Below are 27,442 nucleotides of genomic sequence, written 5' to 3'. Positions count from 1 at the left end.
CAGATAAAGGACCCAACACAGTAAACGAAGATCAGTCTCCCCCATTCATACTGAAATGGAACATGAACATCTGACCTGATGACTACAAGTAACTCTATTAAACCAGATTCTTAATGTGACCTATAAGAATATCTACATCAAAGGACAAGGGTTAATTACATTGTATTTGTTAATAACGACATTCATTCCATTAAAGGTAGACCAGCACAGCCTCGGAAAGTTAGATGTTCCTGCTTTAATTGTCACACACGTACACATACCCCATGCCCAGCAAACTTTGATAAACATTCGCGGGACGTAGATCTACACTCTGACCAATGATGTCCCAAACTGAACCCAATATTATTGACAAAAATCTCGGTTAGTGCAAAGTATTGGGCGTACTAGATCTTTAAATGTTTCGTCTATTAATTAAAGACGACATTACTCAAGGCCAGTCTAGATACATGTACTTCTATCAGGTTATGAGTAGGCCTACTGTGGATGCTTTCAGCGTAGCGTTATGGCTTGCATTGTCCTCGTCCGAATTTCTGTCCTTCTTGGTCTGTGTCTGGAGGTGTTATCGTTTGGAAATGGTATACGGAGAGACATACCCGGTAGGTTCTGTTGACAGACGCAATCTTGGCAAGTCAAGTCTGGGACATTACTACATTATTCCTACTGACAAATTGATAAAAAAACACATTTCCTTTATCACCAGGTCTGATGTTTTGGCCCCGCCCAAACGTGCATAACATCCGGGACTCCACGCTTGAGATCACCGTTGATGACCCATCGACCTACCGAGACCACGTCTGGAGACTAGAGTCATATCTCAAAGCAGGTAGGCGCCGTTCGTCCCAAAGTTACACTCCACGCGCTGTGGTTTTCATGGTGCTGATCAGGTATAACCATGACCACCGCTCCCTAGAGAGTAATGCTATCAACAGTAATGCCAGTAACAGTATATGCTCTGGTTAATTGGAGTGGTTTGTCTGAGGAAACTAGTTCTGTCACAATTCGCTTGACGTCATTTTATTTGGCAGAAAACTCTTTTCTGGTTTAGTTTCTTCGATCAAGACAGAAGCTACCACCTTGAAAGAAGCCCTGTCAGCAGATTTAGCGTTATTTCATCAATCTCTTTGGTGTGGCCGACTAACCGCCCAAGTCCTGCCAAGGAAAATGGCACTGAACAATTGTTAACCTACAAAAACAGCGTGATCTGGAAGCATGACATCCTAAAACCCATTATTCAGTATTCTGGTCAACATAAGATACAGCCCCGTTATATTCTCCCCTAATAATTCCTTCTTCACTCATTCACAGAATACGTCACCAGGCGCCTGGACGACACCAACAATGTGTACGACTGTAGTCCTTTCTCGTTGCGCCCGGAGACCATGCCACAAGAAGCTGTCTGTCGCTTCGACATCGCCTCGCTGGGACCCTGCAACGCCCAAGAGAACTATGGCTATAGTAGCGGGGAGCCCTGTGTCATACTCCGTCTTGGGCGTGTGAGTGTTTATGAGAAAGTGTTGGAAAGTCTTTGAATGATGAATTGTAATGATGAACAGTCTCATGACGACACGTGCATGTCTCGAAGTCAATCGGTCTTCCTGTATTATACTACGATGCCTAGGATAAGGCTGGCCGCATGTAGGTATACTTCGGACGCAGTATAGACCAGCCTCACCACGGATTCTAATGGTAAGGGGGCCAAGAGTACGTCATTACGTCGATGCAAATGCCGACTGCGAGCAAATAAAAGGGGACGTGTATGGAAAAGGGGTTCTACGTCGCCTTTTTAATTGAGTTTGTGCCTACTTCCCCACCAAATAAGTTCGGCCAAAATTATCTGCATTTATTCTCTGTTTCAGCTTCTCGGATGGAAACCCAGAAACTACTCCAGGATCAAGATCACCTGTAGCGGAAGGGTACGTTTGCCAAACTAGGCGGGTTTCGCGACTAAACTGATTACAGAGGCGTAAATCCGATAGTTCGAGACCGTAGGACTATCGCTGCAAAACCAGAAAGTCCTCTTCCCAGTTTGGAGAGGTGTGGTGCAGAATCTTCTGCGTCCGGAGTTATATTCTACGGTTTGATCCAATGACAATTCATGTGGAATGCCTAATGAGACAGAAACGTGAAACCGACAGTTGTCAACATCCGCAAAGCCATTACCTAACTTAAACCATGTTTTTCTCATCTTTACAGGAACCTATCGACAGGAGCAACATGGGAAAGGTCTACTACTATCCATCCCAAGTCGTTGACTCGAAGTACTTCCCCTTCCTGAACCAGGCCAACTACATGCTGCCGTCAGTGGCGGTCAAGTTCAAGGGCCTCACCCGCGGGACCCTGGTCAAGTTGGCGTGTTCCGCCACGGATTCTTCCGGCGAGGTCGGCAATATTACATTCGAAATACTGATGAGATAGACGAGACCAAATGTAGCTCTCTTCAACAAAAACTACAAAAAGTTTATCTTCGTCTGCTACATGTCTCATGGGAAATCAGTCGGAAGTGCAAGAAAAAGGCAACAATAAGCTAACACAAAATTGTAACTTGGATTCGTGGAATGCTTACATGACCCTTTAACACCACGTGGCCGGCGCATGACAATTCGTTGTCAAGCTACTATATAATATACCGGACAACTGCGTTGATACCGAAGTGCAGTTTCTTGTCATCATCGGTACGAACATTAAAACTCACAAATTCATCACATATTGTATTATGTGGTTTAAAATGGTTCCTGTATCTCATTGGTGGTATGAGAAAAATTTTCCTCACGCGCCCAGATATGTTTTCACTGATTGAAATAATCACTGTCAAATGACGGATATATTGGTTTAAAACATCAGCAAAAATAAGCTGGAACCCAAGCGTAGCAATGGCTGTTCTAAGAACGCCACCATGATATACTTCGACTTGCGCAACTGCGTAATCAAGACTGCTGCGAAATTGACAAACTATGACTTTCTCACGATTCAAAACGTAGGTGAATATGTCCCCATTCAGAGCGAGTCTTGTCCCACAGTTTCTGTTGCCAACGGAACGTTGTAGACAGTGATTGGAACCATCAGCGACCATTCTGCCTTTGCCGAAGTGTATAGTATTTGTTTTATACGATGTCCTGTAAAGCTTGATTATATAAAAACATCTCCTGAACTGTTTCTTCACGATATATACGACGATTACTACACGATTGTGGAAATAAAATTGAGTGTCCTTTGCATGCACTGAGGCGTCACATTTACGCCAAGATAGAGTGTGTAAACGTTTATCAAAGTGCAGCGAGAACACGAATATCTTTCTCGTTTTATTCAATACACTTGTATATAGAAACTTCATTTCCCCAACCAGGGGATTTGATAAAGGCTTTGCGTTTTTAGGCCGTTCTATCGACGAATTGCGATATAGACGAAAAGTATTATCGCTGAAATTATGATGGTATATCAGTACTGTATCTGCAGTAAAAAAGGAACCATCTTTCCAGAATGCCACAAACATGCTGCGCTCATCGAAATACCAGTCGTCCGATGCTGAAAGGGTAACAGGAGGAACAAAGGAAGCGTTTTGTCCTTGGTGCCGATACTTGCGATGGTACTGATGTGAACTGTAAAACTGCAATGAGGGGTTTTATGCTTTTGAAATCCGTTTAGAATTCTTCAGCCAACACTTTAATATGCACCCCGTCGTGGTTTTTCAGGGCACTGAAAAACCCCGCAAGGCGTTCGAGTTTGCAAAAGTCCCAGTCCTAGATAAATCCCATGTTGTAGAAGGTGCATATTTGTGTTGGTTTTTCAAGACCCTTATCAAAAGACAAATAGAGGATTGATAGTCGTTACGCGACTCTCACATCACGTCATATGTATAACCAAGTTCAGCAAAAAGGTATGCGTTTTCTGTTCTTTGGAATTGCAGACAAGGCTATAACGGGCATGGGTGACATCTCTCCGGGGTTCGTTTTTCGGTTTTTTTCCCGTACTCTATAAATGCCTTACAGACCAGAGCTGCGCGAATGTTATCCACCAGCTTTGGGATCAGAGTCCACCATCTCCAAATTGCCATTGCCCTGATGATGAGCTACCCCTGCATCCATAAATGCTCTTTGGATATGAAAAAGAACTCACCTTCCTGGCGAACAGATGGCAACCTGCTCTCTTGCCTGTCGCAAGACAATGATATTTTCGTGGATCTATGTGACACTTTACTATTAGCCGGTCACCGTTCTGACAGGTTCCCACAGTGCGGCATCCTTTTGTCTCGAGGGAAAACACCACACATGCGATTCGAGAAGTGACAAAACCCGACAGGAGAGGTGTGATGATCATGAAACTATCATGTTTGGTATAGAATGCTGTATCATAAACCATCTTGAGCGCCGACGCAGCATTCGTTAATCAATTTTCTGCAGGCGTGTAACGAGACCGCACCGATTATTATCGCAGCACTGGTCTTACGGTGAGCTCAGTGAGGAAAGGTACGACACGTCACGAACTGAGAAGTTATACACCAAGACCAAGATACACAAGGACTTATTATTGCATATATCGAAAACCTCGCAGATGCTAAGGAGAACAAGATTTGTCAGATAGGTAAAAGATGTCTGTCGTATGATACCAACATGTATATATCATCAGGTAAACAGAAAACGGGAATATTAGAGAGACATTTATGTAAAAAATAGGTAGGGCAAGTAAACAGAAGAGATCGTGTATAGAGAACATGTACATGTATTTCGAATGAAGAAGACGAGTGACAAGTTTGATCACACACGTGCTATGTGGAGGAAGATATTTGTCAGATGAGTGAACATCAAAAGGAACGTGTGTATATATATAGAGAGAAATAACTGTTGCGTAATAGAGTCAATCATGCACGTCTACGAACTCTGAGGTCTACTCAACACGTGGAATTGAAAGTGCCAATGTCCTATTCGTTAAATGATAATTAAATGTCCGTAAAGAAATGTCATCATGAAAACTACGATCGTCCTTGGCACACGAAATATCATCAGAAGAATGTATCGAACGTAGACTATGACCATCATGACTAGAGATGGCCCTAAAAGATAGCAATAGAAACACATGGCATGGTAAGCCAAAATAAATGGCCATGATTACATGGCTATTCTCAAGTCTTCGAAGAAGCACTTTGACTTTGGGATTCAAGAACTTATCACTAATACGAAGAAGGAATGGCTAGCAGTGAAAGGGAAAAAGGAAGTCACATCTCCATGTAGCGCGGTGAATGAACCTCATTCTTCTTCTGCGTTCTCAAACTACAACTTCAGTCCTGTGGCGGAGGTGAAGTGGTCTAGCTGTCGCTTCGAGGCCATGCTGTGTTCCCCACAGTTTTTCTTCGACATTGGTGTCTGCGGGTCAGAATTTCTGTCTTATATCCTGGTGCAGGGGTCAGTGGTGTAGGCTGTGCACTGGTGTCGGTCGCACGAACCAAACCCTTTGTTTGGCACATATCATCAATGTTAAGCGGTAGTGGCTGATGCCTAATACTGGATGCAAGCGTGTGCTGTAGCGACAAGCCGTCAGTACAAAAAATGTTTCGATCAATTCTGTCAGATCGATATGTTTGACACAAAGGGCATTGAGAAAATGAAAAGTATTTTTTGTCTGCAGGGTGTCTCTAAACAACTATGTTAGTAATGCAAGGCACCCTCAAATTGCAAAGCAACAAGGGATGCGTCACAACCATCTCACTGATGTGTTTAGCTACCAAAGACGGATCACATCCATCTCACTGATGTGTGTACCTACCATAGACATGTCACAACCATCTCATTGGTGCATTTAGCTATCAGAGACGGATCACAGCCATCTCACTGATGTGTGTATGTACCATAGACATGTCACAACCATCTAATTGGTGTGTTTAGCTACCAGAGACGGATCACAGCCATCTCACCGATGTGTTTCGCTACCAGAGATGGATCATAGCCATCTCCCTGTTGTGATCAGCCGTCAGAGACATGTCACAGCCATCTAACTGATGTGTTTAGCCACCAGAGACATGTCACAACCATCTCAATGATGTGTTTAGCCGTCAGAGACGGATCACAGCCATCTCACTGATGTGTTTGCCACCAGAGACATGTCACAACCATCTCACTGATGTATTTAGCCATCAGAGACATGTCATAACTCTCACTGATGTGTTTACCGTAGCTATCAAAGACAGGAATAACCAACTCACTGGTGTGTTAAGTCATCAGAGACGTGCCACAGCCATCTCACTGATGTGTTTGCCACCAGAGACATGTCTCGCTGATGAGTTAAATATAGAATAGAGATAACAAAGCGTTTTATATAAATAAATGTTATTCTCATAGCAAACAAAATCTGCCAAGACACACATCATTCAACTGTATAAAATACAAAGAGCACACATGATACTGCAGCATAACATTTGAGCTTCAATGGTGAATTGATGTACACACATGGATTGAACTCTGTATGAAGCAGCTATCGACGGACTCAAACGCCAACTGGAATTGTCAGCACACAAAGCAGACCACGGATAATATGAATAAAGACTAGTAAATGCTTTTAATCAAAAGCTTAATGTGCATTTACACTAGGCATTTATTGTACAAGACTAAGTTGAAGCATTTACTCATCTTAGTAAAAGCATAAACGGATTTACTAGTCTTAGTAAAAGCATCTGCATTTATTTAGCCTTTATTCACACGACCCAATATCTAGAGAAACACTGATGTGACTGCTCCAAAGCCAAATCTTTGCCTCAGACACGTGAATCAAAGTCCTGTGAATCAAAGTCCCTAAAGAAAGTCCTCTCACATTTGTTTGCACTTAATTCATTGTCTTATATTCATAAGAACTTTTGTCATACTTCCTCACTGTCTTTTTCAAATTGTTTTTCAAATTCGGTCCCTTCATATAAAAGTTTGTTTTCAATCCCTTTCTTTAACATCCGTGCCTGAAACCGCTGCTGTGACCACCGATATCTACAGTATATCCTGGAAAGACAGAAAGTTTGATTCAATGGAAACTTGCTTTGTTTTTTTCTTCGAAAATACGGATTACAGAGTAACTTATTGGGTTGAATTTTTACCTATTTTCACCATTATTTTTTCGGATTACAAATTCTCTCAGTGTTTCCAACTGCAAAGTACTTTTTAGAAATTTTTATTTCTGCAAATCTCAGTTATTGGTGAAATTCGCAGTGGTAGTGATGAAATAGTACTCTCAACTGACAACATGTCTTCCATGTTCTTACCATGTTCCCATAGTGATAGCAATATAAGATCCAAATCCATAGTTAGTAGCACGCCTTGGATTGCCTGAAATAGTGAAGGTTTATATGCAGTATTAAGCTGAATCAAAATGTTACAAAGAAAGGAATACAATCATTAATCAATTGTTAATGTTCTCCCAATTTTTGACACTAGATTCTTAAGGAGAGATGGTAAGCTTAGATTTTCTTGAGGTTGAAGTTTTCATAAACTTTTCGTCTGGTAGGCAATGTAAAAACTTAAATTTGTTCTGATGGCACGAGAGTTAAAAATAGGCAGCTGAGAACACTAGGACTTCTGAAAATCTTTGTTCTGCAGAAGATAGCGATGTGACAGATGTATTACTAACCATTTGAATTTTATACTCACTTGTCATCAAGAAGGAAACAATTCCAATGCCCAGACCACTTCCTATTCCAGTAAGCAAGGACTGCTTCATACATGGTACTTTCCCATAGTCTAAACCAAACAGCTTTAAACTCTGAAATAGAAAAGACAAAAATATAGGTATTTAATTAAGTTCTTGTGAAATTACGGCTTGGACTGTTACTGTAAAAAAGGTGTGATGCTATAGACCCTACTCAAGTTTCTGCACAAGGCCATTTGTTTGGGCGGCCCACCTTACCTTGGCAGCTTACTACCCTACCTTGGAAGAGCAACATTACCTGCGTTTCACCTTGAACAAAGGATCGCCGTGTCTCTAGGCATTGTCCCAAGTCGGCTTAGGCCTTCTGACGTGTTCTATGTGTGCGCATTTGATTTGTTTTGGCTCTGATTCGACTTCTTCGAATTTCTTCTATTCTATCGCCTCGGGCCACCCTGTATACCTACCTTAAATTGCAGATCACCCAAACTTGTGACATCGTTACCTAGTACCGGCAAACACTTGAATGCCAAGGGTACCACCCTACCTTGGAGAACCCTGATGTGAATTGTGAATGTCAGAGCTGAATTTATATATGAATCACTAAATGACAACTAATGATTTTAAATGAATGTCAAATGAAGATGAAAATGAGCAGGATCTCGATTTGAATGATCTGATTGCAACAGAAATAGTTTTCATTCTTCAACAATCCGGTCATAGTATACCTTGAGCTGAGAGTCATCATCGTCCAATCCATCAGGCATTCTGGATCAAAATATAACGGTAGAAAGTCAGGTTTGACAGGATTATATATTAAAATAGGAATAGAAATATTAGATAGCTTGTTGGCTGATCATTAATTCGTCCCCCAATTCTGTGGGAAGTGGTAGTGTTCATGGCGCATGCGTTGACGGACTGAAGAATTCCCTATCAGGTGACCTTCTCATTCTTCTTGCGGGAAACTATGAAACTAAAGTTCTGACATGTGTACGACAGTAGTGAGTAGGGCCTACTGTAAGGTAGAGGCCAAAGCGCCAGGGACCTTCATTAATATTCATGTATTAATCATAGATCAAATAGTGCGGCAATTTTGATATGGAGGAATCTGCCTGCTCCAGATGAGAATATCATACTTTCTGCAAGTGCAAGACGTTTTAAAGCATTGTCTAAGCGTTTTCTTGGCCTTGGGGTCATGTGATGGCATGTGGGCATGTGGTATTCAGTAATCAATCCTGTTCCCTGTGCCTTTCACTGGCTACTTTGCTAAACTGCATTGTATCTTGATACACTATGCGTCACGTGGTGGTCTAAATCTGCAATCACCAAGTCCAAGTACTTGTCACTATATGTCAGTCCTATATAGCCTACATTTAATAGGCCTATATAGCCTATAATTATGGTTCCTGCCTGAAGCCTATAATACAGAGACAGTTTCTCCTCTTTTTCTCACAGACTCGACCGAGCTCAATTCGAATTCGAATTCGCTGTGGTGAGCATATCTTCAGGGAAGACTGTCAGATAAGGTAAGTATGAAGAACGTGTTACCTGGTTACAGGCATGATCTGTCCTGTACTCTGTGCAGGGCCGGAGAAGCAAGCATCAACTCACAGCCCCCTCTAGGATTTGTGAAGGGGGGGGGGCTCTGCAGCCTTTGGCTCCTGTTAGCCAGGATTCATAACGAAGATTATAATCAATGGGCTCTTCTCCTTGGGGTGCAAAGGTTAGTACGCTATGTAGTCCAATGTCATTGCAACTTTATGCATAATCCACAAGGTGAGATGACCTCAGGGGTGACTGAAACTGCCACTCGTCACAACACTAAAAGTGTGTCATTTCCAACTTCCATAGGAAGCGTAGGACATAGGAAGCGTTCTTTTATTTGACCTATTTGTCAAGGTCAAAATCTCGTCAGCATGACTGCTCCGGTGAAAAGTTTCTATTAGAGGCGGTCAATAAGAAAAAAGAACTGTTTCTCTTTCAAAAAAACTTTATTGTTTTACATTCCAAGGAAGACACATGACGAATTGGAAAGTCGTGTAGGAGGAAACCCGCATACCGGGAGAAAACCTACGCAATCGGAGGGAGTCGCCATCTCCACCACACATTTGACAGAGGGGGTGCTTATTTTTAAAATGAGTACATACATTGTACATTATTTTTTGCTGCACCACTCCGAAAGCCCAATACAAGAAGAGGACCAGGAGATAGGATAGTAGCATTATCTCTTTAAGACATGGTCAACTTCTTTACAAGATATCACAAAGAAACACTGATAAGTATCCTATGCAACACAATGCTAAATTGAGATCAAACACAACAGACTCAACTACTCCACCACAATGGTTTGAGTTAGCACTAAACCTCTTCATGCATTCATCATGTTTATTATACATGAATAGCTATTGTATGTTAGCTGACAATAGGTTTGGTCACTGCTGTTGATTTGCAGGACTCAATTTGAATAACAAAAGAACCACATTTTTCATGGCCACTGGACAGAGCTGGCTGCCAGTTAGCATGACAAAAGGAGCAGTTCAGACATGTTATTTGCATGACAAAAGAGGTGACCTTGACATGGCAAAGATTAAAAGTTGGGTTTGCCATTCTTTTTGCCAAGTCATGGAGTCTATAGATCTCATTTATTTAGACACTTTACCAATTATTCAGTTTACAGACAGGATTTACAAATACATTCATACAGGAACGTCTAAAAGTTGACGTTTTTAAATTACACTTTTCTCGATCAATTCAGTATTACATATGTCCAAAATTGTCATGACAGAAGGTACCATTTTGCTCCCCTATTATCCAAGGAGATGTACTCATGGAGAACATCATCATCATCAAAAATTTGGGGTCCCTGGTAAGCCGTAACAAAACATGCATGCATGACACCATTGTCGAATGACACGCTTTGACAACGGCTCACTGTGTGATCACTAGGGAAGGATTCTTTAAATTTTCAATAAAACAGTGAGAGTTTATCCAACTGTTTTAGTTCAATTGGAAAGATGTTTGGTATTTCAAGAAGGAGGAAATTCAAATTCAACTTATCACTGTTGGTCAGTTGTCTCGAGCACGAAGGTACATGTACTGAGCAACTGATCCAGCCAGTGTGATATTAGGTCCAGGGCATCGGAGCCCAGGCCATGTCAGTTAATTCTGTGGTACTGATGAGATCGAGAAACAGTATGAAAGGCCTACGGTTCCATCAGACACATGTGTTCTTGTTTCGTGGGGTCAGCGAAACAAGAACACATGGACCCCATGTCAAAAGTGATGGATATAATCAAATGAATATCTGATGAATCCGGTGATTTTTTGATAACTTTAGCCTGAAAAGAATTTCAGGGTCCTGATATGCCCAAGGCGGCTGTTGGCTCCTCTGGTAGCCACAAACAACCCCACCCCCACCAAATTGTTATTCATTCTGTGCCTTATTTGCTCCCTTGTTAGCAAGAAACAACCCAACCCCCCATAATTTCAATTCCTTCTTTGAAAAGTGTAAGATTTTGAACCATGGCACAAGTCATGATCATAACCAAACACAGATTAAAATAATCTATGCTTGTCATAGGTAAATATTTGCCTTCTCACCATCAGAAAAATTTGAATTTTCATTCAATCACCTTTCAATCAGATATTTTGATAAAACGATAAAGCCTACGGTGACAAAATACAATCTAACCGTCGTACTGTTACTTGACGGCGATGGGAGCATGGTTGGGATGTGCTGGGTCAACAACATCCTTCTCCCTCCAGTGGGATGGCTCATCATGCTGAAAAGAAAAAGACAACATGAAATTAAGGTTGTACATATGTAGGTGCACATGTCAAGTTGATAATTCAATGTCAAGAGGCCATGGTGCCCTGGTATAGATCAATGGACAACTTCTCTACAGCCGTCGTTCAGGAGTATCTCTCACTCTCAGTGCTGCTTTGGATGAGCAAGATACACAAATCTGTATCCCTCCTTGACATGCCAATCGTTAGAAAATCAGCAGATTAAGTTCTTAGTTTCAGAGGGAGGTAACGGACTGTAGAATTTGAGAAGTTTTGTTAAGGAACATTTTCCAAGTCATTTTTGGGATTTTGTAATTGATACCAAGCTGGAGGTTTTAGGTTGTCTTACCAAAACCGTATACCTATCAATCATGCAAGATTTACAATTTTTAAAGGTTCATTTCATGGAATAATAGCACTTCACTCAAGAAAAGTCTGCCCCTCTAACTCCATGTGATGATTAAATTCATCAAGATTATAATGATAGAATTTTATTAGTTTAGAAAAGTTTAATTGCATTGAGTTTGATTGATAGTCATTTGAATAAACCAAATGTCACAATTCTGAATGGCGTGATTGAGTTGATACTTGCAACCCGAGTTATGATAAATCCTTGCTAAGATATATTGGAAAGATTTCAGGGAGTTGATCGAGGTCGAAGAATAACCCATTTTTTGGCCCCATTGCAAGAACTGACGATAGGCAAAGGGGTACTCGATGGACCTCAACACAATTACATTCTTTGATATTGGCCTACCTCGTATTGATATGGTGTGTGGTTCAACGGAGACGCGGTGGCGCAGTGGTAGAGAGTCGGACTCATGATCCGGAGGTCGTGGGTTCGATTCCCGGCTTAATCGTCACTTTGTTTCTCCTACTGGTCGAGTTCAAGAATGAGCGCTTTGTAGCTGCTCCTTGAAACCCCAGATTGACTTCTGTGGAGACCGGGATGATGATAGTCCCAAAGTGCTTGAGAATACCCAGCTATTGAGTAATTCGAGCGCTATATAAGCGCCGACTATTATTTATTTTATTATTCTATAGAGACCCTGACCGTCACTTCCTTAAGGGACCACTACAGAGTCTCTAGCTGTTGTGTTTATCAGCTAGCAATTGATATTCATGCTCATTACAAATTAGTGCCTGAACAGTTTTCCAATAAGATTAACGTGATTCAAGCTCCCACTGTCATTCCTTTGACTTTGTAAGGATATTGAGGACATTACAACCAAGAAGTTTATTAAAGAGTAAGATAAGAAAATCAGAGATGCACTCCGCTCTTCATTACTGTAACCACTTTGAGCATTTTCAAACAATCCAGAAACTCCTCAGCGGATATCAGGTCACATGAGGCTACTATGGCTCCATGCATGTTTGGCTGGCCATTCCCACCAGAAGAAACTGCATTCGTCCATGTACAGCGGCTTAAGAGGGGGGGGGGCTTCCCCCCATTTTCTGCTGACTTTAAAAAAAAAGAGGTTTTTCTTGTGAGAGAAAAATGAACGGTTCGCTATGGTGTTCATGCTGTGCCCTAAGCTCAGCAGTCACCCGTTCTCATAATCCTGGATCCGCCCCTGATGTAGGCCAGCATTGTGTGACATCACAAGATTGTATATCACCTCATAACGACCTTTGTTGTGGTCAGGTGCGGCATTTTCGTAAGTGCCCGGCACTATTGTCTCTGGTAATTCGTTTAAGCTTAGGTCACTCAATGACTACAGCTATTACAATTTTGATTCCAATTCTGATTCCAAGTCTACAAAGCAAGGACTCTGTGATGATTGCGATTATTGGGAGATGCAGACTTGTGATGAAGTTGTGATTATTATCATTCATAGCTGCTGGTCTAACTGGATATTTTGTCAGCGGATGGGTCTGTAGATGACTATTTAGACATTTGTCCCAGGTGCAGCCCCCGGTCGACTGATGCTGACCAGAAATAGACCACACCCTACCGTATACCCATCTTAAGAAAATGTGGAAGATCAGATAGGACGCTATTAAGGATTCTGGTGTAGCAGGAATATCTGTCCCAGGATAGAGTGTCACAGGGGCAAATTATTCTAGCATACGTCTTTGGTCTCAATAGGACTATGCCTTTAGGTTCCATAACTATATAGTACATGATAAGTATAATCCATTGAATTGAGACCCTTTGCCTGTTGCCTATAGGAAAAACTGAAGTCACGCTTCCATATTTCTGTTCCCCATGCCACAATGGCATTGTTACAAGAAAAGACAAACCTCGTCCTCAGTAATACATAAGGGGCAATGTGCTTCGAGAAAAAAATTGGTATTGTTTAAATTGTACCGTGAACACAATGAGGCTGTTCCTTTGCCCTGACCCCTTTGTGTAGTCATTGAAAGTATGACTGTTTTCATGTTTTCAAAGCATTTCTCCTTTAAAAACCATATTTCTGAATGATGCAATCATATGGAGGAGCAAGCTTTAAACATGTTTAGAACGTGTATTCCTTATTGTCTTCTTTTTGCACATTTTGCAACAGTGTATTGTTTTACTAATTAAGATTGGTCCAAACTATCATCATTGTGAGTTTGATGAAAATCACACTGTGATTGGTATCCCAAAAACAACATTGGAAAATTGTTCCTCAACAGAGAGCTCACGATCGCTAAATCAGGCTACACCTAATCAAGGACATTTGAAAAACTGAAATTGATTTGTTTATATTACCGTGTGATGGCATCCTTCCGAAGGTATGAGATAGGCTGTCCTCATGGTGGCTGCAGGATATCATGTCAGGGCTCTATGTCCGTAGCTTTCCCTAAGTCCAGAGAGTCCCCTTTGGAGTTAGATTGTCACTATAGTCCATCAGAAAATTGTCATTATAGTCTATAGAATGACAGACATTTAAGTGTTCAATCCATCCACATAGCAAACAGGTTCCCTTCCTGATCTTAGCGAAGGTTCTCCTTGAATTGGTCAGTGTCAAGGCATCGTTTGCTGAACTGTGGTTCGTCACTCCTGCACATGGACATCCTTCAGCACAACCATTCGATCCACTGAATCCACTCGACTCTCAGTCGTCTGCCGTATCTGTGAGCGACTGGAAAACAAAATTTAAGGTAACTCCATTGTTCTACCATAATTAATGCATGTGCCATAAGGGCCTTTCATTCGGTTTCATCAAATTCACCAAAGTAGTTTACGATAGAATCACAACCCATAAATCCTACACCGTTCATTAAAAACAAGAAGTTTGTAATTGAAATTGAAATTTCCAACTGCACAAATATGTACTAAATATAGATTTCAGCACTGGCACTGCCACTGCCGTTGTATAGAAATACAATGAACAAATACCAGAAGCACCCAGTTTCAGCAAACTCGTATGCATAATAACTGTTCTACAGCATTGTGTATTAACTGCAATTCTATTTTCCTGGACCACCAGTAATAACAAATGGCGTACCCCTTAAGTTGAAGCCCTCACTCAGCCCCTTATCTCATCGCGTCTCGACATCTTGTCTGTCCCAAAAGTATAATTTGCAAGTTTCTGGTTTCTAGTCTTGATTGATATCAACAACTGGGTTGAGATTGTCACCCTTAACTTCTAAATCTTTCCCCAGTCTATGCTGAGAGCTTTCAGTGGAACTGGAACTCAGATTAGCTGCTCAATCAGCACTACAACCTGAGCATTTTCAACCAGTGTGCCCGGGAGTTGAATGACTGCTTGTCAGAGACCCAAACCACTGCACAACTGCGGCTCTTTTACTATTTTTGACACAGTTTGTGTTTAGTAAGGAGCGATGCAGTGACAAAACCATAGATGGAAAATCTAATAGCCTGTCTATTTTCAGTGCAGCCACAGAACATATGGAATATTTATTGGCCCACCCTGTAAATACACTTTAGGGCTGAGTTTGTTCGGTTTCATGAGTAGGGTACATGCAGGTCCAAGGTTTCCCAATCGATGTGCGAAATCTCTCTGAAGTTACTGAAGTCTTCCAGCAATATGTGGGTATCGTTAGTATAGCGCATCTCTGCCCAAATAATCGGGTCGATCAAAACAAGGCGGCTGAAGTGGGTTTTTCAAAAATCATCGCTAGTTTCTGGAAGGGCCTGAGTTGGATGTTATTTAAGAAATGTATTCTGGTCTTAATTTTCTAAAAGCCTTGATACAGATCACCACAACGCTTTACTACTTGACACTTGATTTGCAATTCAATTCCAAACTGAGGTTGCTTGTGCAGTTTGAAGATAAAATCCACCATTTTGCAACTTAATGAAACGAACCCAGCCCATGGCGACTGTTCACTCATATACTAGCTGTCCTGTCACCTATTTATACTTACCATATATGCATTGGATTCCTTCGTCATCCAAAATCTTTGAGAGTGACATCTACATAGCACGAATTGTAGATCTTGGTTGAGTGGTTCATGGTCTTCTCGACAGCCATCATCTCAGCTAGATAACAGGAAAAATACATTCAAGGACCTATCTCAAAATGAATAGATTGAAACCAAAAGATTTTCTTCTTCTTTTCATTTGACTGAGATGGTTGTCACCTTGTATATCCATGCTCATGTCTGATATTACTAATATAGTAATAACCATACATAAAATGTAACTCAAGATTTGTCCAACTAATCAAGATCATCGAGGTCATGTTGCTCATTTGGCTGTTACGTTCAGATGACATCACACGGGGATAAAAGTTCATGACTTGGCCACCAGGGTGCAGGTTCGGAGACATGAAAAATGATTTTTCTCTCTCCTTAACTGCTGGTTGGACAGTTATGAAGTTTGTTTCATTAATGTAGATATAATATCAACCAGGACTAAGTGATGCTCAACCTGTAGACTGCAACATCGCCTTTTATGTCCCTTGTCCTTGTGTTCCTTGTGTCCCTTGTCCTTGTGTCCCTTGTCTTTGTGTCCCTTGTCCTTGTGGCCCTTGTACAATGTTGGCTCGGCCACCTGAAAAAAATCACATTTTTTGTTGAGGGGTTTATCTAATTTCTGAGTGTTTCGACTGCATGATGCATTCACACTGAATCCGATTTAAAATTGTTTTCCAGAGAGCACTCTCCGGAATACGAATTGGCTACACCAGTTTCGAAACGGCTGCACCACACCTAATGCGCATGCAATTTGATTTGAAAAGTGAAACTCTTGCCATATTTTGAAGTAACGTGCCTTTCGCGGATGAATGTCCCTGCCCTTTGTTGTAATTAGAAGATAATCATGACAGGAACAAGCTAGTGAGCATGCTCTCTGCCAATAGACCTGTTTTGATACGCTTTAACGCCCAGACTACACGTTTCAATTGGTTGAAGCAGTTTCAACACTGTATGAACAGAATTGAGTGTGGCAGTCCCCAATACGTATAAAAGTTGAAATTGTACGTCAGATTGATACTTTTTTCGGAGATATTTTAACATCTTTGTAATGTTTCTTTTAATTCAGATGTAACTGAGGACTAAGTGATGCTTACCCTGTATGGCTCCAACATTAGCAGCAACATCTTCTTGGGGTCCATCCAGTGTCTTCTCGGCTGACGAGTTGGAGGCCGGCTCTCCTTCTTCATCGCCGTCTTGTCGATTTCAGGGGGCATATATTATTAGCTTTGTGTGGCACAAGGAGGTCAAGGACACTGTTGTTATTCAAAGAGCCCAATGTCTTCGTCATTAGTACTAAACTGGTTTAGCACAATACCCACACGGACACGCCTGACATTTCGTCCGACGAAATTCCGCAGGTTAACAACAGGCCTATCACCCAGTCATTCCATCCCCCTCGAGATCAGGTAGGGGATCGCTGGCCAGCTATTGCATACTATTGTTAACATTCGTACGACTTATCCCGCCAACACTCTAAAACAAGGGGACCAATTGAACGACTAGCGACACGCAACTGTTTATTGCCCCCATCAATCAACCACAATGACTCAAGGGGAACACGTTCCTTGAACCTAAGTCCATGTCATCACCGTCGAAACTTAGATGAGGACCGTGGAACAAAGAGGCAAGCATGCCTGGGACCCAGCCACCGCGCTTTGGAAATGAGATGAGTTAGACTCAAGTCGCCAGTCACGATAACCAAATACACCAAGCGTATAGCTTGAATCGAACCCGATCTATCATCGTCATTGGTCACCTGGCCTGGCCTGGACAACTGAAAGCTGAAGAGGTTAAAATAGATCATAAGCAGGAACCAAAAGAATAACAACTATGATAGCTAGATAACTACGATAGCTAGATAACTACGATAACTACTCTAACAACTAGAATAACAATAATAGCTACAAAATTAGCAAGTCAGTGATCAGACACACTTCCAACTCTCTCACAATGGTCACCATTTCCCCTCCCCCCCCCCCCCCCCCCCACATGACCTCCCGCACCCTTTTCCTATCCCGTCTCAAACACACACACACACAAAGTTATGACTTTTGAAAATCCACTGGCATGAATTGCTGATGGAGGGGGTCACTGTCAATCTATATAACATGTTCAAAACTTGGTGTACATTGTAGCAGTGGCTTTATTTGTGCATTTTATAAAAAAATATTCTTTGGATAAAAAATGGCAAAATATAGACAAGGTAGTTTTAATTCCTTGATCTCTCAGGAAAGTGCACATGAAAAGGTCCTTGCAATTGGGATAAAAGTTGTATGTGATTTGTAATATTTTTTAAATTTCAGTATTAGTTTATACCTCATTGATAAGGCTTGGTCTATGACAATTGCTTATTGGTTTGTTATATCTTTCACCAGTCATACTTACAATATTCAAATTCAGTGCATGGCTTCTATCAGTTTTCACCACATGCTATTGGTTTGAAACTGAAGCACTGATTGCAGGCAAATCTGCCATTAGCATTGTCAGTTCATTCCTTTGCTGTAACTAAGAGTGACACATCTGGGGACTGACTTTTCACTTGTGGCCTTCAATAGCATTGTTTTACTATTTTATTCTAATAACGGTAAAAAAAATTGACAGTGGCAACTCAATCAACAATTTGGGCAAGTTGTTACTTGATGCATACCCTTCAACGATGATCTTGCGATTCATCCAAAAATCTTCGGTTGCAATTGCGGAAAAGGTTTGTGGCATCTGTAATGATAAATTGGAACAAATGCATAATGCAATATTACAGCAATTCTATGTGTTTTAAGTCATGAAATTACTGCCTAAATATGATGTTGAAATACATCATTTTTAGTCATGAATTACGTTTCCTTCATGGAATTGATAGACTTTATTCCTTTTATTTTATACAAAGTTGCCATTCTTACGACTAGTTATAACTAGGATTTATGCAATTTTGGGATTTAGGAAGTTGAGATTGGTGTGGGGAAGTGTTTGGGTTTGGGTTAGTGCCAGGAGGAAGGGTTCAGGTCTGGGTTAGGGTTAGGATAAAGACACAAAAGTGAATATGACTGTCGTAAGAATAGCCAGTAGTTTGTATGTAAAATCCAATAGGACCATCAGAACAACAGCTGCGGCCTTGTACTCATGTAATCAACGTCAGCAAAACTTGTGATCAACCCAAAACTAGCATCCAATGAGATGGCATCACGCGCTTCAAATATGGCCTCCTGATTTGGTGACTCGATTGTACTCTCCAGTTCTTTTGCGCAAAAGCATGCAATCCTCATATCTTTTGTCATTTGACAGTGGCACCTCTCAACCAATCGGAAAGTCAGAATCTTATATACCTACATGTAACCCTTCACCTTGCAAACCATACCAGTGAGAATCTTTCGTTGCAATTGCTGACAAGGTGTGCGTCATCTGTAATGATAAATTGGCACAAATGTTTGGTTCCAAATTCCTTAAGTTGAGAGCATTTTTTCATTTTTAGCTTAGGTGACTTATAGTAGAATAACTATTTGAGTGGTGTCTGTCCGTTAGTCCCTCCGGATGGTGTAAGGGCCTCTATGGTAAAAGTAAGGAACGAGTTTAGAATCCCTGATCACACCCCAAAAAAAGGTCATCGGTTGACTAACCAAGCACCACCGTTCAATGGATTTATAGTTGAATGCGATCAAACTACGTCATTTCCGATCGGGGATTCTAAAGTTTAGCCAAAAGTAATACCCGGAGGACATTGTCACCTCTGGACTACAATTTTCACCTCCAAAAACAGAATCTTGTACGATTTGTGGCGTTTGGTAGGATTCTGGTGTCAGAAGTTAAAGGTTCCTGGAGGTAGATTCTTTCTCTGTGTTGAATGATACCTGCATATTGGATCATATGAGCTCAATCAACAGAATTAATTTTTCCATCCAAAAATACAAGGGGAAAATACAAAGACAAGTTGCCCTCTTCAAAAATCCATTAGGCCTACAAAAATAAAACACGAATAACATCAAGATTCAGTTTGACAGAAGGTGATACCCACCTTGTAGAAGATTTGTGCTAAACACAAGTAATTTTGCTATTTCAGATGTTGAAATAAGTCAAAATTGGAGCAAAACCATGTGCTCATTGCTGGAATGGATGTTCAGCCTGCACTGCACAGTCAAAGCCAAAGCAAGCATTGGAAGGTATGAAATATGACAGGTAGTGGTTTTATGTAACACACCCATAGTACATTCTTTCAAGGTTGGCATAGTCTTTTGTTGCTCCAAACAATCAAACAAAGGTGTCAAATGGTGAAGGGTTAATCCAAGTAGGTAATGTGATTGGCCATAAGGAATAAATAAGTGACCAGTTTGATTTGGGGGGAATAGTGTTGGTAGTTGTAATGTTAAATATTTCCCTACATAATTGTTTTTTTCCTGAAACAGTTTTTTGCAATAAAAACAAATAGCAAATGAAATGGCCAGGGCCATTGTGCTCACCTCATGTGGAGGAAAGATGGATAAAGAACATGGTCTTGTGTCATGTAGTGTTAGGTTTGATGTAGGTCCAAGCAATTACAATTTCCCCAAAATGGCCAATTTACAGTACATTCACCCTGTGTCCTTGAAAAGTAGGTCAAATCAAAGAAGACCCGGGTGACACATTGAATGGATGTTAGAATTAGATGTACCTATGATATAAAATTGGTGCCAATCGGGCAAGTCATTACTAGGAATAATGGCATTTTGAAGAATTTAGGATTTGGCCCCCTCCCTGGAGGCCAAACGGCAAATCAGATCGCACCAAACTTCGGTACCTGAGATCACCTGACCAAGGGGTACATGTGTACTTAATTTGTGATCAATAGTCATTGCAGTTAAGAAACATGCCATAGTTACGGCCTGACGGCGAATTTACGCCATTTGACCTCTGTGACCTTGACAAGAAGGTCAAATTAAAAACCTGTGTGACATATACTGTATGGTGGTTAGATGTACCCATGATATCAAATTGGTGGCAATCGGGCAAGAAGTTAAGGAATAATCACATTTTTAAGGTTTTTGGATTTTGCCCCCTGGTGGTCAAGTGGTGAATCATATTGGACCAAACTTTCGTCCCTGAGATCACCTGACTAAGGGGTAAATGTGTACCAAATTTGGTATCAATAGTCATTGCAGTTTAGAAACGTGCCATCGTTACATCCTAACGGCCAATTTACACCATTTGACCTCTGTGACCTTGAAAAGGAGGTCAAATCAAAAACCCGGAGGATATATGATGCACCTTTGCTAGAAGTACCTACCATATTTTTTTCAAAATTTCCCGACTACTATTAAGGGAGATATTGCATATTTTCACTATTAACGTTTGGCCCCCTGGTGGCCAAACCATGAAACGAATCGGACCGAAACTTGGTCTCCCAGGTGTCATTACATAAGGGTACATGTGTACCAAGTTTCAACTCAATAGCTCTAACAGTTACGAAACGTGCCCTGCTAACGGACGACGGACGACGACGACGACGACGACGACGACGACGACGACGACGACGACGACGACGACGACGACGACGACGACGACGACGACGACGACGACGACGGACGACGGACGCCACGGTATGGGATAAGCTCACCTCTGCTAAGAGGTGAGCTAAAAATGGTAAAAATGTCAATGATTCCTGCCATTCATTCACAATTTTCATTGCCAAACTTCTTTTTGAAAGAACTGACAGTCAAAAAAGATTTCTTCAACTTTAAAACTAGCAGTAATAGCCTACAATTGTACTCGACCAACAGCCAGTAGTAAGTCATGATGTGGTTAATTTGATTTGTTTGTTTTCAACAAGATACAGCTTTTGTTAATGATACCCATCCTGAGGAGATCTGGTGATAAACCATTCAATGCAATGGCCCCCAGTATGAATCCATATCCCTCACATGATCACCCATTCAATGGCTTATCGCCAGTATGAATCCACATCCCTCAGATGACCACATTAACTTGAGTTCCCATTGCATTGAATGGTTTATCACCAGTATGAATCCACATCCCTCGCATGATCACCCATTCATTCAATGCTTTATCACCAGTTTGAATCCAGTTTGATAGGGCGACTCTTTTCGACAGCATTGGTTTCCTCAGGGGTCTCCGGTTTCCTCCTACTTAAAATACAATCGTACAATATCGTTTACAGAGCTAATAATGTCCTTGTTGATGCACAGTTCTCAACTCATTATTTAAAAGCGTCATTCTTATTCTAATATTTTAAAGGTTCAACAAGCCAAGGAATAGGATCATTTCTGAAACACTGCGATCCCCAATCCGTAGGACTTCATCATGACAAAGGAGAACCCATCAAAGATCGTCTCGAAAACACATGCCTTGATTTAAACCAAGCCCGGGGTTTAAATCTTGATATATTATTTATTATTTATTAGTTTATTAATCAAAAGGCCCGGAGGGCAAAGGTACACATGGTACAATAGAAATACAATGATTTTGATTGAAAGTACATAAGACATACAAAGGATACATGACAAAAGTAACAATATAAAGTCTACTACCGGGGTCAAAACCTGGAGTAGATACTAGTAGGTGGGAGAGAGGAGGTCCTTATTTTATGCGATCAGAAAAGCATTTCTGTAAAAATGATGATAGCTTCTGACAAATTCCAGGGTCCTCATTTGAAAGAAGCCAGATAAACTTATTTCCTGGTGAGAGACCTGAAAAGTTGATGTTGTTCTCATTGATAACTGAGAAAAAATCGTTCCTTGAAGCATCATATTTTGGGCAGGCAGTTAGAAAGTGAACCTCGTCTTCTATTGAAGTCCCATCACAAGAACACACCCTCTCTTCAACTTATATAAGATGTGAAAACCTTGGTGGTCAAGATGCTACAGGCACTGAGAAGCAATAAACAATCAAAGATATTTGTGAAGACTCTATGATATGAGGGACTATCTTTCACTTTACACCACCCATTGTGCAGCTGATGGCCGCCGTGGTAATCCCCATCTATTAATAGACTTCAGCCCCCCCCCCCGTGTCAGTGACGTATTTACGACAAATCCCAAAACGAGGGCTCCCAACAGAATTGGAGGACCAGCCAAAAGGCACACTAGTTGTTAAATTAGTTCCCTCTTCTTCCAAAAGGTGACAAGTGCCCAATGTTCCCTTCTCTCCAATTTTCGAGAACGCCTTAACTCGAAAGTTGATTCGTTCATTTTGATCATGTGACTGGTCAAAATGTCTGCGCCCATGTTTTCGATTTTTTCACAAGTTGTCATTTTCTACTAGTTTTTGGCTACTTTTAGCAACTATCTGACGCAGATCATCAGCAAATTTTGTTTTTAATGGTTGGAAACAACTTCTTATATTGTAAGGGTAAATAAATGCCAACATAGAGGCTAGGCTAGATGGTTAGGTGGCTGATCGCCAATGTCTAATGTACGCCTTATGTACTTTCAGATCTATCCTTGTGCGGCTTTGTATTTTTTCCTTCTTGAGTAGTGCAGTTACACTAGCCATGAAGTGACAGCCAGCATTGAAGCCAGCATTGAAGTGACAATTCCTCAGACTCTCCTCCTGTACTTATTTCACTATGTTCCTAAGCCTGTTTATTTGCGATGTATCTTCTACCTTTTGAATTATATGCATAGTGTATTTCATTATTTACCCTTTTGTCATTGTTCCAGATTCAAATAGTTTAGCCTAGATTGAAACATGGATGTAGATGTATCTGAAAGATTGCCAAAACTTCTATCTGGAATCAGTACCCATGGGGTGGAGAGTGGAAATGCACAGTCACAGGACCATATGCCGATAAATGATGTTGAAAAAGCATACTGGGGTGAGATGCCAAAGTCTTCTGAAAAGGGCTGTTCTGCTGAAATGGATAACAATGAGAAAATGGATCAGACGCAGGATCTTGCTCAAGGCATAGGCATAATAGGCCTAGATTCTAGTCCACAGCAGTGTACTATTCCCTCTGCAGAATCACCTTGTGGTAGAGATTCATTCAGTTGTATGATAGACCGAGTTGCTAAATCAGATGCACATTTCAAACATCAGCAACGCGATGAGCCAGACTTGACTTATGAAGAGAAGTCAAACATAGCACGCAAATTGTTTGATGATAAACCGGACCAATTTCTTGCTAGGTTTGGCAAGCAGCTTGTGGAAGGAGATCTGCAATTTTTTAAGCATTTAGAATCAGACTACACAATACAGTTTTATATGACCGAGGTGAAGCGGTTATTGGATAATAAACGCACTGCGACTAACATTAAAAATCGTCGATACCAAGCCATGTTGAAAATGACAAGTGAGGGGACTTATTTCTCTGAAGAAGAGATGAAAGAGAGGGACCCATTGCTGTATGAGCAGATGGTCGGACAGTTTATCACGGAAGAGGAGGCAAATGAAGAGGTAGAGCGGCAAATGGACAAGTCCGACTTGCGATTCTCGACAATTCTTATGAAGCATATGCAGTGGAGTGAAACGAATCAGTTGTATAAAGTACAGAAAGATATTGAGGTGAGTAGGGCACACTCTGTGAAGGAGAAGAGACGGATATACACGAATTAAAAAGATGCAATAAGATGGTTTTCGTACAAGGATTTTTGAAGGACCAAATCATGCCCTGGCTCATTCGAATCTTGATGTGCATGTAGAGGCATAAGGCAGGGATGTGTGAATAGAGAGACAGTAATGTTTACAACACATTTTTCGAATGATGTTGTACTGACTGTTTACCTTAGTAAAGCATTGTTGTGCTGTAGCATGCTATGACATGCAATTTCACTCCGTAACATGTGATTTTCCTATATTAGGAGGGCCAGGAAGAAGAAAGTGAAGAAGATGATGACGAAGAGGACGAACAACAAGGTAGGCCTAGTCTGGTTGTGCCTTTGTCCTCACCAGACTTGACCTGTTCATACAGTTTTTTCTTCGCTGCAGTCTTCATGCGGTAGATTGTGACGTTGTCTCTGGTGTGGCCAGGTTGGTTGTGGCCATGTTTTTTACTGGTTATTTTGAGTGATTTATCAGGTCAGTTGTCAGTTTGTTCCAGGAGTGTTTCATACTGCTGTGACCATTATTTTTTTTCAAGTTTGTTCTGTTTGTCTTCCTATTATAGTGGGAGACAAAGCTGAGTGGGTGCCGAGTGAAGGTGAGAGACGACTGATGCGGCAGGAATTCCTCGATTTGATGAAGGAACGATTCATGTCAGGAAATGACAAGCTATACTTCGACTATAGGTAGGTTGAAGCAAAAATCACTTTGTATCACACTTTAAAGGGTGACCTACAATAGGTAGGAGCTAGGGAGTCAAATGGGGATCATTCAGGTGAATGATATGCACAGTTAGGAACCTGGGTTGTGTTTGATTCAGATATTATTATAATCCATGTACTAGCATGAATATTATGATATTTGATATAGGCAAAGTAATGACAGTTGACAGATAAAAAGGGGTCAGACCAAAAAGGATAGAAAGGCCTTTGGTTTCATGAATAATCATTGGGTCTAAATCATAGCATTTCAATGTTTAATAAAAAAGAGTGTCGCCTCTCTGTTTCAGTACTGTTGATGAGAATTCAGAGTATGATGATCTTGAGATACGAGAACATGACGACGAGGACGAATACTTCAATGAGGAAGATTCCGAAGATATCGAAGAAGAGATGGAATGTTCAGCATTGGATGAAACAGAATTTAAAATGCCAGAAAGAAGAGGGAGACCTACTTGCACCAGTCAACTCAATATATCATCACAATCTCGGGATGCTCCGTCATGACCTAAGTCAACAGTCGCTTACTATCAGTTTCTGCCTTAGCTCATGGTGACCCTTCCTTGTGTTATGCATAGCATACATGTATCGTCCATATTTTCAACCTGTTAAAACCCTTTTCGTCAATAATGCAAAAGGGAGGTAGTGGACGATCATTGTGCTCTAGTTGTTTGTTTTTGTGTATAATGTTGTGGTATCTAAGCTACCATTCTTGAAGTAAACTACATGTACATCAGTTTTGTACCAACATTTTGTTCTTGACTTGCTTTCAAGCGTACTTGATTGTACATGAACATGTATTTATGGAATCACCTCAACATTCAGCAAGGCATCCACTACCATAAGACCATTTGTTTCCGCAAACTATTCTGTTATGGCAGATGGACCGCTGATCTGTTGTTTGTGATAGTCTCCTTGGAACATCTTTGATTGGAACACAGTTCAAGGAGCCTCATGGCCTAGTGGTTTACACTGCTGGCCACCACGCAATAGGGCCCTGGTTCGATCCCGGGGAGAACCCATGATCGTATGTCTGGATGAACCGGCGTGGCTTTCAAGGAACTAAAATTCCTGGCTCTTCACAGTCCTTCGAATGAGACTCAAAACCGAGGTTCCTTGTACCTGGCGTCTAGGCCAGGGCAAGCTAAGACCCCACCAAGTGAGAAACATGAGTAGCTTGCGTGGACTCTATCTCTCTCGCCGAAGTCGGACCACTAGGCCAATAAACCCAATTGGCGCCTAACCGTAGTGGCACGCAGGATACGCTCATCCCGCTTTGGAGGAGGATAACTCCTTGGAGAATGACCCCTCCAAGTGCAGAGCGAACGCTGAAGAAGAAGGAACACAGTTCATTCCTGATGAGTTGTCGACAGTTTTTCCCCAACTGTCCTTTCACTTGGTTCCTAGCAATTTGAACAGGTGGCACCTCTAGTAATGTATACGGACCATTCATTTTGGATGTGCTATTTGCAACGTGAATGATTTATTGATATACATGTACCACTCATTTTTTCCCCCAACTTATTTGGTGAAGACCTATTACTGTAATGGTTACACTAGTAGATGGTATACTAGTTTATAGTATATCGATATATTCTGCCATTTTTTAAAGTAGAAGCGATGAAAGGTGTACAATCTTTGTCTTTGTAAGGATACACCAAATCCTCATTCGATCACGAGCTCTTGACACTTAAATCATGGTTTATTTACTTGGCCTATGGTTTGATTACGGTAAATAAGCCTCTGAGTAGGGTTTAAAAAAAGGTACATCCGCAGTTCGATTAAAAAACATCTCGCATTGATGCGGACACTCGCTGAGGCATCGCCAACACAACATCTCTATTGACAAAGACAGAATAATGCAAACAATTTATTGTACTGCGTCAGGCGATGAAGTATTATAATTCGCTTTATCACATCCATATATCGCCCTCCATCGCGGGCACCATTTTTATAATGACATCTGAATTTATTGACTACTGTACTGTCAATGCTTTGTGGCCACATGTGTTTTTCACCCGTATTGTTATTTGATGAAGTTCTGTATCAACCGATTCGATAAAGTCGCCCAGGCAGGCCAATGCCATCTGTTAGGCCCAAAAGGTGAGAAATGAATTTTAGTCCCCCTCTGTAAATTTTTTGACCGTACTCTATTTTTCAGTTGTTATCACATGATCAAGGAAGAATGACTAAGTGATAAGAGGATGTCCTCAGATGACGATATCAGAATGTCACACCCCCGGCATCTACAACTAGGGTTTTATGTCCCTGTCACACGTTCCAAATGTTTTGTGACTGCATCAAAAAAACATAAGGATCACGAAGACACCAGGTTGATATTTTGATGAGAAATAGCTTTGTAGGGAATAATCAACCACAACTGACTGATACCACAAAAAACCAATCAAGACTGATACATGGAGTTTTCACAG

At 41.1% G+C, this 27,442-nt stretch overlaps 4 protein-coding genes across 7 annotated transcripts; 2 read left to right on the top strand and 2 right to left on the bottom strand.

Annotated features, from left to right (window-relative positions):
* The first annotated feature begins 433 nt into the window (after positions 1–433).
* On the top strand, positions 434–3,148 carry LOC135484115 (probable sodium/potassium-transporting ATPase subunit beta-3). Its single transcript, XM_064765246.1, has 5 exons — positions 434–596; positions 701–823; positions 1,306–1,493; positions 1,857–1,913; positions 2,194–3,148. The coding sequence occupies exons 1-5, from the start codon at positions 503–505 to the stop codon at positions 2,413–2,415; spliced, it is 684 nt and encodes a 227-aa protein (XP_064621316.1). The 5' UTR covers positions 434–502; the 3' UTR covers positions 2,416–3,148.
* A 3,174-nt stretch (positions 3,149–6,322) lies between these two features.
* Positions 6,323–8,479, bottom strand: LOC135485033 (cytochrome c oxidase assembly protein COX20, mitochondrial-like). The gene is made up of 4 exons (XM_064766758.1): positions 8,346–8,479; positions 7,623–7,734; positions 7,238–7,301; positions 6,323–6,977 (listed from the first exon to the last, which is right to left on the bottom strand). The coding sequence occupies exons 1-4, from the start codon at positions 8,382–8,384 to the stop codon at positions 6,845–6,847; spliced, it is 348 nt and encodes a 115-aa protein (XP_064622828.1). The 5' UTR covers positions 8,385–8,479; the 3' UTR covers positions 6,323–6,844.
* A 2,606-nt stretch (positions 8,480–11,085) lies between these two features.
* On the bottom strand, positions 11,086–22,850 carry LOC135484113 (putative uncharacterized protein DDB_G0292636). 2 transcript variants are annotated; one of them, XR_010446421.1, is made up of 8 exons: positions 22,782–22,850; positions 19,096–19,167; positions 18,419–18,486; positions 16,866–17,552; positions 16,226–16,348; positions 15,721–15,835; positions 14,099–14,471; positions 11,086–11,399 (listed from the first exon to the last, which is right to left on the bottom strand). XR_010446421.1 is itself a non-coding variant. In XM_064765244.1 (5 exons), exons 1-3 carry the CDS (start codon positions 16,983–16,985, stop codon positions 15,827–15,829), a joined length of 252 nt encoding a protein of 83 aa, XP_064621314.1. In that variant the 5' UTR covers positions 16,986–17,552; the 3' UTR covers positions 11,086–11,399; positions 14,099–14,471; positions 15,721–15,826. The 2 variants fall into 2 exon arrangements, 1 of the variants encoding a protein (XP_064621314.1); XM_064765244.1 differs by lacking the exons at positions 18,419–18,486; positions 19,096–19,167; positions 22,782–22,850.
* A 130-nt stretch (positions 22,851–22,980) lies between these two features.
* Positions 22,981–25,887, top strand: LOC135485031 (coiled-coil domain-containing protein 97-like). Of its 3 annotated transcripts, none has more exons than XM_064766757.1 (5): positions 22,981–23,097; positions 23,415–24,255; positions 24,552–24,606; positions 24,857–24,977; positions 25,301–25,887. In XM_064766757.1, exons 2-5 carry the CDS (start codon positions 23,443–23,445, stop codon positions 25,515–25,517), a joined length of 1,206 nt encoding a protein of 401 aa, XP_064622827.1. In that variant the 5' UTR covers positions 22,981–23,097; positions 23,415–23,442; the 3' UTR covers positions 25,518–25,887. The 3 variants fall into 3 exon arrangements, with proteins under 3 accessions (XP_064622827.1, XP_064622825.1, XP_064622826.1); XM_064766755.1 differs by having other exon boundaries at positions 24,830–24,977; XM_064766756.1 differs by having other exon boundaries at positions 22,981–23,103; positions 24,830–24,977.
* Positions 25,888–27,442: the final 1,555 nt, after the last annotated feature.

The sequence above is a fragment of the Lineus longissimus genome, chromosome 3 (genome assembly GCF_910592395.1).
Source record: "Lineus longissimus chromosome 3, tnLinLong1.2, whole genome shotgun sequence".
Lineage (NCBI taxonomy): Eukaryota > Metazoa > Nemertea > Pilidiophora > Heteronemertea > Lineidae > Lineus > Lineus longissimus.
The sequence above is the reverse complement of the archived record's forward strand: the minus strand, read 5'-3'. Positions and strand labels throughout refer to the sequence as shown.

Excerpts from the sequence above, each read along its gene's own strand:
- LOC135484115 (XM_064765246.1), top strand. The coding sequence starts at position 503 with ATGGCTTGCATTGTCCTCGTCCGAATTTCTGTCCTTCTTGGTCTGTGT. Across the intron at positions 824-1,305 it reads AGAGTCATATCTCAAAGCAG|AATACGTCACCAGGCGCCTG; the intron begins GTAGGCGCCGTT and ends ACTCATTCACAG. Across the intron at positions 1,494-1,856 it reads TCATACTCCGTCTTGGGCGT|CTTCTCGGATGGAAACCCAG; the intron begins GTGAGTGTTTAT and ends TCTCTGTTTCAG.
- LOC135485033 (XM_064766758.1), bottom strand. The coding sequence starts at position 8,384 with ATGCCTGATGGATTGGACGATGATGACTCTCAGCTCAAG. Across the intron at positions 7,735-8,345 it reads ATGATGACTCTCAGCTCAAG|AGTTTAAAGCTGTTTGGTTT; the intron begins GTATACTATGAC and ends TTTCTATTTCAG. Across the intron at positions 6,978-7,237 it reads GCTATCACTATGGGAACATG|GATATACTGTAGATATCGGT; the intron begins GTAAGAACATGG and ends CTGTCTTTCCAG.
- LOC135484113 (XM_064765244.1), bottom strand. The coding sequence starts at position 16,985 with ATGCCCCCTGAAATCGACAAGACGGCGATGAAGAAGGAGAGCCGGCCT. Across the intron at positions 16,349-16,865 it reads TAATGTTGGAGCCATACAGG|GTGGCCGAGCCAACATTGTA; the intron begins GTAAGCATCACT and ends GATTTTTTTCAG.
- LOC135485031 (XM_064766755.1), top strand. The coding sequence starts at position 23,443 with ATGGATGTAGATGTATCTGAAAGATTGCCAAAACTTCTATCTGGAATC. Across the intron at positions 24,256-24,551 it reads AAGTACAGAAAGATATTGAG|GAGGGCCAGGAAGAAGAAAG; the intron begins GTGAGTAGGGCA and ends TTCCTATATTAG. Across the intron at positions 24,978-25,300 it reads AAGCTATACTTCGACTATAG|TACTGTTGATGAGAATTCAG; the intron begins GTAGGTTGAAGC and ends TCTCTGTTTCAG.